The sequence below is a fragment of the Solanum pennellii genome, chromosome 10 (assembly GCF_001406875.1).
Source record: "Solanum pennellii chromosome 10, SPENNV200".
Lineage (NCBI taxonomy): Eukaryota > Viridiplantae > Streptophyta > Magnoliopsida > Solanales > Solanaceae > Solanum > Solanum pennellii.
Window position 1 is genome coordinate 78,894,674 of NC_028646.1, and position 11,902 is coordinate 78,906,575.

Here is an 11,902-nt window from a genome sequence, read left to right on the forward strand (position 1 = left end):
CACCTCCGTCCTGACGGTCAGAGACTCGTTTCCCGTACCAATTTCTCAAGAGTTGAAGTGTTTTGCAACGGGAGCTTACGACGGCTCGTCGTGGATGTGACGGCACGTCCTGCAGGTCCGTCACAAATTACAGAGAGTCGATTTTCAGTACCCGATTTCAGAATTCTAAGTATGCTGAAACGAGACCCTGCGACGGTCCGTCGTGCCTGTGACGTTCCGTCGTGGGGTCCGTTTCCTCAGCCAATTTTCCAGAAATAAAATCTGCTGCTCAAAACGACTAAACAGGTCGTTACATAGAGAGATGGATTTTTGAACATGGATGGATTAAACACGAGCCATCTTTCAAATTTCCCGTGTCTAATGCAGGTGACTTGTATAGACAAGGATATGTCACTACAAACCAAAATAATCTTATATTTTTAGCGGCAATTGTCATTTTTTGTATATGTTACTAAATCTTTTAGCGACATTGGTTCTAATGGCACTTAACTAATGCAGGTAAAGACTTTAACACTCTTTATTAATTTTAATATTTAATGCCGGTAAAATTTTTGTTGTAGTGTGTCCTTGACTCATACGAAAATAGTGGCTTCTCCAAGTACTTCTATTGTCATTCAATCAAATGAAACATGGTTTGAAAGTTAGGCTTGTCAAAAGGGCCGATCCTCTTATGTCTACTTGATACCTAATTTGTGAACAATGAAGCACGTATGGTCTTATGCAAACAATGTCGATATGTGAAGAAGTAAAATAACTTTCAAACCATGCCCTTCGTAACAAATAACTTTTTCGCCTGACATAAATTTATATTTTTGTATCATAATATCACACAAATTATGCTTGTGCATGACTTCTTACTCTAAAAAACTTTTATCTGGCATATGCTCAATTACTAAAGGTTACTAGTCTATTTAAAGGATAAAAATTTAAATATCAGCTAAAACAAAGTACGATAAAAGAATCATGAAATTGGACTGAGAAGAACTAATTGGGCCACAAAGCCTTTATAAATGGAGTGGAACTTTTGGCCCGACCTAATATTTTTCCACTTGTAATGACTCCTAATTAGAAACCTATTATAGCAATAAACTAAAAAAAAAAAAAAGTATACTCCCTCCGTCTTATTTATGTGGCATTACTTAATTTGGCGCGATGATTAGGAAAAAAATAAGACTTTTGAAATTTGTTGTCAAAAACAATCCTATTTATGTGTCTGTAAATTATTTTAAAATAAAAATGAAATTTTCAAGTTAAATTGTTTCTAATTGTAGTAAGGTGACATTCTTTTCGAGATAAACTAAAAAAAAAAAAAATTGTCACATAAAATGAGAAAGAGGAAACACTTTTTATCAATTACATATCATAGCCGGTGGGTTTCTTAACTTGTTCCTTTTATCTTCCGTTTCACCATTTTCAATAATAAAAATTTCCGATCAATTAATAAAAAAATTATAGATCGATTAAATACATTAAGTTAGTGTTGGGTTTTATTTGCCCTAAATTTCTTACCATAAATAGGTTTTCTTTTTAGGAAAAGGTTCTTGATTGACTAATCCTTTTCTTGTAGGAAAAGGTTTAGGACTCTATAAATAGAGGAATGTTCCTTCTAACTTAATCAGCATTCACAATGTAGTCTTAAGGGCTTTGAGAGTTTTGGTTAGGGAGAGAATTTATGGGTCACAAGCTTGATACGCTGTCACTTGTGTGTACCTCCCATGTATTCCGAGTGAATTGGTTGAGGTTGTTTCTTTCTGTATTATGTACTCTCATATTTATAGTGGATTTGCTCATCTCCTTTGTGGACGTAGGTCGATTGATCGAACCACGTTAAATCTTTGTGTCTTTTGGTATATTTCTCGTTGTTTTCTTACTCGTGATCTTTCAAGGTTTGCTTTGGTAGCTTCCGCATGTACACCTACTTATTTTCGATCCTAACAATTAGAACTATCTTTATAAGATTATTATTAAGGCTACCAAAAGTTATAGATACTTCTTTAAAATTTAGCTATATGTAGTTATATTCCGTTCGTAGATGGAGGTCCCCCATTTTTCCTTTTATAGATTGTAATGTATCATTTGGACCACTAGCTATAGGACCAATAATAATTTGAAAGCCCAATAATTGGTTTAATGGACGAGTTGAATTAATTATAATCAAATTAAAATAAAGTAAATAAAATATTATATCCATCTACATTTAATTAAATACCAATTAAAGTTGGATCAGGATGGATAATGTGGGCTGCTAATAAGTTATATCCATCTGCCCAACTTCCATGTAATTTATTAAATGTCATGTCTTCACATCAACCTTTTGATGTGGAGTCAAGAATTACAATCTTAGAAAGATTATTTTTAAGTGTCAGTAATTAGATTTTTTTAAAAAATAAATTTATCAGTAAATAGTGTTTAGCGGTATTTTATTAAACATAAAAAATATCAATAGGGACAAGTACAATCAAGGGGGCTAAGCCTTACCTTACTAATCTTGACGAAGTATCTAACTTCTGCTACCTATAACAACCATGAAGAAAATAAGAGTTAGAGAGAACTAAATATTTTTTGATCATTACAGAGTTTGAAATACACTCCATGATGATATTACAAAATGAGGATGCTTAAGCAATGTAAAAATATGTCAATTAAGGAGAAAGTTGAGTTACCAGACCCAAACTTTCTATTATTAAAGCATGAATGAAAAAAGATTGTTTGCCCATCAAAAGTAACTTTGAAGTTTTTTTTTCTTGTCTACTTCTTCAAACCTATTCAACAATACTTGATGATTCATACCTTCTTTATGGATTTATTGGATTTAGTTGAACCTATTGATACTGTCAAATGATTTTGCTTTGTTGTCGCATCAGATGCCTTGGAACAAACGCCTCAGTCATTTTACCATCCTAACTATGTTGCCTTCATATGTCTTCTTTTTGCTTTTGTTGCTTCCACTTCTTTGTTGCCTATAGGTGATATATCCACTTCCCTAGCCACTCTACTAAAGCAAATGTCCAACATATTGTCTTCCTCATCTTCATCAAGAGAGTCCTCACTTAAATTCACGCAATCTTCATCAAGAGAATCTTCCGCCAAATCAATTTTATTTGACAATAAGGTACTTGAATCATTCTTCCTTGCAAGCACACATTTAGGCATAAATACAAGAGCTCTGGACTTAATTTGCTATTTAGAGCAAGTGATGAGACTTGTTTTTCTTGGATCAAATCGTGGTCATTCTCTGTTAACCTTACTTGCTTTCCGGTAGTCTTCAAAAGAATATCAAATCTATTCGAACATAATAGGTCGCTTGAGGCATTACTAGTATCTTGCCTCTTCTCACTATCATAAAAATTTACAGTCGGACCCCTTTCACTACATGAAGAATTAATTTGACCAGCTAGTAGGGAAAAAACTCGACTACTAGTTGATTTTTTTTGTGTAAACAGTGTCCAGTTTTTAGTTGGATTCTCGTTTTCAACTTGCAAAACATGATTCCCAAAATTTTCAGCATCTTCAACATCAGATGTATCAATTATTACTAATTGAATTATAAATACATATTGAATGGATTCTTTTTCATACAAATACAAGTAATCGAATTCGATCTAATATATACTCCCTCTGTTTAAAAAAGAATGGCCTAGTTTGATTTGGAACGGAGTTTAAGAAAAGAAAGAAGACTTTTTAATCTTGTGGTTCTAAATTAAAGTTATGTCAAATGTACCAAAATACCCTTTAATCTTGTGGTCTTAAACATGCCACGTGGAAAGTTAAAGTTAGAATGTTACCAAAAAAAAAAAGGGATGTCATTCTTTTTTAAACAGACTAAAAAGGAAATAGGGTCATTCTTTTTTAAATATGGAAACTTTTTACTCTGTCCTTGCTATCATCTAGCTATATATAAAGAGTGTTTTGGAATAAATAAGCCAGCCAGTTTCGAATATGAGAGGACATAAAAGAATTGGAAATAGGAGGACTCATAAATATTTGCTTTGTGTGTGTCAAAGAAATTCAATTTGTATTTCACAAATTTAGCAATTTGATGGCTCATCTCTTACCAAAACTAGATGACTAACATACAAGACAAGATTGTAAACCAAATTGACAAAAATAAAAAGTAAGAAGTAAAGGGTCTTTGTATCATGTAATCAAACATTTGAATTATTAGAACAAGAACACAACTTTATTTGGATATTCTCAAAAGAGCTAAAGATTTTGCCCCATATACATAAACACATGTATTTAATTATAACTTTTTACAACTTTGACCATTAGACCATTTTTCACTTGCATGATGATTGAAGTAGTAGGATAAACATTTTCTGGTTCCACAACTTGGATATTGTAATTGTGTATGATGGTAGCTGCCACAATTTTCATCTGAATAAATGCCATTTCTTTCCCTAAACAAGTCCTTGGACCGGCGTTAAATGCTGGAAATTTGAAAGATGGCTCATGTTTGATTCCTCCACGTTCAGAAATCCATCTCTCTGGCTTGAACTCTAGACAATCTTTCCCCCACAGAGTCTCCATTCTCCCCATTACAAAGAATGGTAGAATCATTCTTGTTTTTGGACTAACACGATGACCGGTTGGAAGTATGTCATGATCAAGTGGAACTTTGTGCTCTAAAGACACTGATGGATACAACCTAAGAGTTTCACACAAAGCACCATGTAGATAAATCAATTTTCTTGATTCTTCTTTGGTGAAAAACTTTAGGTTTTCGTCTTCTTTTACATGCAATTGTTGTTGAATCTCTTCTCGTATCTTTTTCTCTACTAAGGGATTCTTAGCCAAGAGGACAAAAAACCAAGTGAGAGCTGCACTTGTGGTGTCCTTTCCAGCCAACATCAAATTCAAGAAAGTATCCCTTAGAAATGTTTGCAAAGTACCCAAATCTCCACCATTCCATTGATTGTATACTTTGATATACGCGTTTAAAAATGCAAATTCCTCCTCTTTGATTGTACTTTTATGCATCAACTCTTCTTGTTTTCGCGCAATGCAAGGATATATGAATTGATCAAAAGCCTCACATGCATGCATGAGCTTCTTCTCTTTACCAATTCTAAGCCATTGTTGCAACTTCCATAGACGTTGTGGCGTTATGTGTCTATGTAAAAGTGCATCAAGGGCATCACCAAACGCCTTTTCATATGGCAAATAAGGTAAGTCCATAGACAAGCTTTTTGGATCATGATCAAGTAACAATCTAGTGATGGAATCAAAAGTAAATCTTTGCAAAACATCTTGCAAATCCAATGTTTTGCCTTGTTTTGCAAAAGCATCAAGAATTGGTTTAAGCCCTTTCTCAATTATGTCCCACATGGTCTTTTCTAACAACATTTGGAACTTTGCATGGCTCATTATGGACATAGTAGTCCTCCTATGTAGCTCCCATAGTTCATGATCAACATTGAAGATCCCATTACCCAACATATCAAAAATCTTACGAAACTCGGGTCCTTTTGGATAGTTTGAGAAATTTTTACTAAAGATATAATGTATATTTGCAGGATCGCAAGTAAAAAACATGTCCACATTTGTAAAAATAGGACCTTTAAACTCATAAGTACCGCCATATTCTATAAGAACTTCAGTCATATATGCATGACCGCGATGAAGATTCACAATAACCCCAGGCAACTCCCTAAGGATTGGCCAATTTGTTGGTGCTGAGGTTTTAGTCCTTCTATATATGATGAACCATAGGGAATAAGTAAAGCAAAAAATCAACAAGAAAAGAAGAGAATATTCAAGGAAATCCATATTGATACTAATTTTGGTAGTGTATAATATTTTATTTTATTTTTTTTAAAAAAACTGTATACTAATTCACTAAAATGTTGTAGAGTTTTATACATGTGTTGGGTGAATTTTGGCCACAATTTTAATTGGACTCCAATTTTTAAGAGCCTAGGATAGTTAATTAGTTTGATATTTAATGTGTACACGTTGTTGTAAATTATTGGCAACTTTATTTAATTAGAAGTGACCATTCAACTATATTTATTTTTCTATAGAATAGTGAAGTGGGAGGATGATCAAGAGCAAAAATATAATTTTATGCTAATAAAAATATATTAAAAAAGATAATAAATAATTTTAGAAATATATTTTTATATATGAAGTGAATAATGATCAAGGGCAAAAATGTAATTTCATCCTAACAAAATCTACCAAAAATATGATAACAAAAAAATTAAATAGTTCTAAAAACATCTTAAGTTATTATTATTACCATTAACTTTTGTTATTACTTCACTTTCTTTCTTTTGTTAGTTCATATAAATCGAAAAGGAGGGAGTCATATATTAAAAATGTGTGTGTGCGTGCGTGCGTGTGTGTGTGTGTTATTATTAAATGAGCTTTCATATATATATATATATATATANAAGTTTTATAGATTTGAACATTTTAATATAAAAATTTAATGATTTGAAAACTTTAATTCTTTGTTTTAATTTATAATTTGTTACATATTTGAAAATTACATAAAAAAAGCTTAAAAACGCAATGTAACAATTTAAGATATTTTTAGAAAAACATAGTTAAAAAACATAATGAAATTTGGTTGAGTCCCTTATTTTTATCGAACCAAAAAAAGTTGCATATATTGTTTGAAAATAATGTAAGAAACTAAAAAGTACTATGAATCATAGTAAAATGACAACTAAAAATATGTGAGAATCATATAAGAAATTACGTTGACTTTCCTAAAATCTCATAAAATAAAACAGATGTAGTAACATATATTATTCGAAAAGACACAAAAGGTATATAAATTAACAATTTAAAATATTTTTTAAAAATACATATAAAAAATGTAGTTCACTTTTTCAAATTTCATTTGTATTACATAAATTAAAAAGAAAAAAACTAACATACATTGAATCTGCGCTAGCGCAAACAGTATATATCTAATATTATCAAAATAAAATAAAAACTATACAAAAAAAAGTCGTTTTTTTCTTCAAATAAGAATTGCAAATTGCTAACTTCTAGAAATCAAGTTTTTTTTCACAAAAAGATTATAAATTTTAAAAAATAACAAAAATCAATGGTCCAGTAAGCAGTGATAGGAATGTAGGCATACATCAATAAAAATTGTGATAGGTGAAGCAAGAGATATAAAAATAGATGTTATGTCTCGTAGAAAATAAAAACTAATCTACAAAGCTACTTGTCAATATTAACAACTATTTACCCTAGAGTTAATATCTCGTATGTTCACTCAACTATATTCATTTTTTTCATAAAGTCACTCAACTTTCAATTTTAACTCAAAAGTCACTCACCTATGTCATTTTCTCTTAGAGAGTCACTCAATTTTGAACTTTAACTCAAAAGTCACTCAACTATTAACGCTTCCCTTAGAAAGTCACTTAATTTATTTTATTGTTTTTTAAATTAAAACTTGCTGATATTAATTATTTATATAACAAACCAAATTTTTTTAAAAATAAAAAATATCATTTAAATCATTTAGTGATTCACCCACGTAATTCGATCCATTAAAAAATATTATATGACCCATTTTATTTTGCTCTTAATCCTAAATTATTTCCTAAAATGAATGTTAACTCCAAGAGATTTACGTCTCAATGTTGTTATTCTTATAACTATTGGATGTACAATCCTCTTAGGAAAGTCATACATACAGTTGTGTGAAAGATGTTGTCATTGTTATGACCGAAAATAAGCAGGTGTAAATACGGAAGCTAGCAAAGCAAACCACGAAAGACCACGAGTAAGAAGACAACGAGAAATATACTAAAAGACACAAAGATTTAACGTGGTTCGGTCAATCGACCTACGTCCACAAAGGAGATGAGCAATCCACTATAAATATGAGAGTACAAAATACAGAGGGAAACAACCTCAACCAATTCACTCGGAATACATGGGAGGTTCACACAAGTGATAACGTATCAAGCTTGTGACCCACAAATTCTCCCTCTAACCAAAACTCTCAAAGCTCTTTAAGACTACATTGTGAATGTTGATTAAGTGAGAAGGAACATGCCTCTATTTATAGAGTCCTAAACCTTTTCCTACAAGAAAAGGATTAGTCAATCCAAAACATTTTCCTACAAGGAAAACCTATTTATGGTAAGAAATTTAGGGCAAATAAAACCTAACAAATCTCCCCCTTGGCCTGAATTTCTAACAAAATAAATTTGTCCACCTTCTTTACTTAATCTTCAACAACTTGCTTCTCCTCTCCATAATCTCCTTTGCAAAATTTAAGTCTCAACACAGAGAACCTCTCTGAAATAATTTCTTCAACAAAATCTTCATTACTGTCAAAATGGTTGCGCTAGAACTACACCCGCCTAGATGAACGCCTCTTTCTAACCTGGTTCAATCATCGATTATCGAACCACTAAACCTGACTCCATCATTGAATCTGGCTCTGATACCACTTGTTAGGATCGGAAATATCAGGTGTAAACGCGGAAGCTAGCAAAGCAAACCTCGAAAGACCACGAGTAAGAAGACAACGAGAAATATACCAAAAGACACAAAGATTTAACGTGGTTCGGTCAATCGACCTACGTCCACAAAGGAGATGAGCAATCCACTATAAATATGAGAGTACAAAATACAGAGAGAAACAACCTCAACCAATTCACTCGGAATACATGGGAGGTTCACACAAGTGATAACTTATCAAACTTGTGACCCACAAATTCTCCCTCTAACCAAAACTCTCAAAGCTCTTAAAGACTACATTGTGAATGCTGATTAAGTTAGAAGGAACATGTCTCTATTTATAGAGTCCTAAACCTTTTCCTACCAGAAAAAGGATTAGTCAATCCAAAACCTTTTCCTAAAAGGAAAACCTATTTATGGTAAGAAATCAGGGCAAATAAAACCTAACAGTCATAGCCTCGAAATATATTTCAATCCTGACAAAGAGTAGAACAACTAATTCAGCATATGCTCTCACCATTATATACTGATATAGTAATCATATTGATGCAACATGAAATAATGTTCATTCAAATAAACATATTTCACTAGACAGTAAAGACTCCCAAGATAAAATGGGTCATATTATATTTTCTAATGGATCGGATTTGGTGGGTGGATCACTAAATGGTTTAAATAATATTTTTTATTTTTAAAAATTTTGGTTTGTTATATAAACAATTAATATTAACAAATTTTAATTTTAAAAAATTAAATAAATTGAGTGACTTTCTAAGGGAAGAGTTAATAGTTGAGTGACTTTTAAGTTAAAATTCAAAGTTGAATGACTTTCTGAGATCTTTTTTTTTTTTGGTTTTCCACCCGGTGTTCAGAGCTCACATAAAAATTCAGATTGCAGTCCCAGGGCTTGAACCCAAAACCTTTGATTAAGGGTGCAACACTGTCACCATTGCACCACAACCCATGTTGGTAACATGTGTTGTTTTCATTTTCTCTTTCCCTCTTCCATTTTAGTTGCTTTTATTTTAATTAGTCGTTGTTGACACTCAATTTTGACCCTCCCCGACATAAATTAATTAACAAGCCTCTTAATTTTAAACAATTATGAAATAAGTAGCTTTTATAAAATTCAGAATGTTTTATTAATCTTGTCAATTTTACAATTTTTAGACAATATATATGTTTTACGTAATTATGTATACGATAAGTATATTTTATGATTATTCAAAATTCGTCTAAAAAAATTACTTTTATTTTAATATTTTACTAATTAGTTTAGTCGTATGATAATTTACATTTTTTTATTATCTTATTTCTAAATCGATTATTTTATTTTTTGTTAAAATTATGAGACTTATTCAATTAATTTATATTTAATTCATCTCATCTAGCTATCAAGCATTTTGACCCATTAGAAAACCAAAATTTGGGCATTTAAAAGGCAAATAGGTTCCCAAGCAAAGAATAGAGGTATAGAAGAAACGAAGGAGCCGGCCATGAGGCCCATTTCATTCTGTTCCGTTTAGATTTGTATTTTTATTTGTAATGGGCCTAAGCCTTTGTCGTTTTTTTATTCATTTTGTATTAATTATTTGTTTAGTTTACGACAGGTACAAGAAAGAAAATGGGTCAAAAACTCAAAAAAGTCGAAATGGGTCAAAAACCTAAAACAGGTGGATTGAAAACAAGGCGAATAGAACCCGTATTTGAACCCAAATCTCCCTCTTTTTTATTTCTTGTTTATTTACTTGCTTCATTTGTTAGTTAGTTTTAAGTTAAGAAACTTTCAAATCCCTGCAAACGTCGTTTTGTCTTAACAACTTAAAAGTAAATCAAGTTTAAGTAGTTTTTCAAAATAAAGTTAGGTATTTCACTTAGGTAAAAGTTAGATATTAATTTTCAATCAAAATGTTTTTATCGCAATTTTAAGTTTCAGCCAAATTAGTTGTCGGATAACCGCAAGTTAGCGGATGTCTTAGGTGCTTTTAAACCTTCGTAAGAAGTTAATAGGAATCCTCGAACCCCTTTAAAACTCTTTCAACTTGATTTTCTGTTTTAGTCAAATTGAAAGAAGAAATTTTCTTAATTTTTCTCAAAAATTAAATAGCGACTCTAAAAAGTCGAAAATTCTTAAAAAATTATTTTTTGATAAAACAATCGTTATTTCATTTTCCTATTAATTACTTTCTAATGTTAATTAACTTCCTGATTCATGTATCATCTATTTGAATAAGAAAGACTTGTTTAATCTTGAGAAAATATTTCAGATAAAAAATAGTTTTTTAAAAAGTTTCCAGCCAACTCAAGTACTAATTTTCTTATACTAATATTTATATATTTATTATAAAAATGTTTGTCTAATTAAAATAAATAAATAAGTTATTAGAAGAAGCGCAATGCCATACAAATATATTGACTGAGACCCTTAAGGGGATATTTATTCTCTTATTAGTTTTCGAATGATATTTTTTATATTGGTATTACCATTAGGTCAAATGAATAAAAAATTTATGCCATATCATACTAAAAGTTTCTTCTTTTGTCCTCTAATTTATCGTTAATATGCTTCGCAATTATTAATTTTTGATAATATTGTAATTATTTCGATCCCAATAAATATTAAGGTAATCGAAGTAAAAGTACCAAATACTAAATGATTTTTAATAAATAACAAAAAATCGTTTCTTTCTCATGGTCCAAAAGATATAGTTTGGGTCCTTAAAGACAAAATTAAACACAAGTTGTTAAGCATGGCTCGTAATAATAATGAATAAGATTGGTATTTAACAGCCTCTACCTAATTGAACCTACATGAGTTGTCATAGATAATTAACGCTATAATTAAGTTGGTCTCAATTTATATTTGTTTCCTTCAATTTTGAGTGTGTGCAATATAATTAAGTTGGTCTCAATTTATATTTATTTCCTTCAATTTTGAGTGTGTGCAAACACTTAATCTTACATGACTTACATGACATCCTATGTGGTAATTTACATTTTACGTGGTGTTCTATGGTATACTATGCCACTGATAGTGGCGGAGTCAGGAGAGGTATTTTTTGCACAGCCTTAATCGCTGAGCTATCAACCTTTATTATGTCAAAGTTGTTCAACAGTTAGTATATATCTAAAAAAATCGATATTTAATATACATTTCGTAAAAGAAATTATGACGAAGGTTGTTCATCTGACAAACCTTGTCATGCCATAGCTCCGCTCCTGATGCCACATGAATAGGATTCATGTGTCTACTTATATATATATATATATATATATATATATATATATATATGAGTTAAAATTAAAGAACACATTTTACGCTTTCGCTTCAAATCAACTCACTCTCTTTCCAAATTCTCCATCCATTTTTATCACTCAATTCTCTCGCCCATTCTCCTTCACATGTTCAAAATAATTTTATACTAGACTTAAAGTCATATACATCTAAATACATGTTTTTTACATA

At 30.9% G+C, this 11,902-nt stretch overlaps 1 protein-coding gene across 1 annotated transcript; it reads right to left on the reverse strand.

Annotated features, from left to right (window-relative positions):
* Positions 1-4,134: 4,134 nt before the first annotated feature.
* LOC107002791 (alkane hydroxylase MAH1-like) lies at positions 4,135-5,861 on the reverse strand. The gene has a single exon (XM_015200958.2). It carries the CDS (start codon positions 5,767-5,769, stop codon positions 4,240-4,242), a length of 1,530 nt encoding a protein of 509 aa, XP_015056444.1. The 5' UTR covers positions 5,770-5,861; the 3' UTR covers positions 4,135-4,239.
* Positions 5,862-11,902: the final 6,041 nt, after the last annotated feature.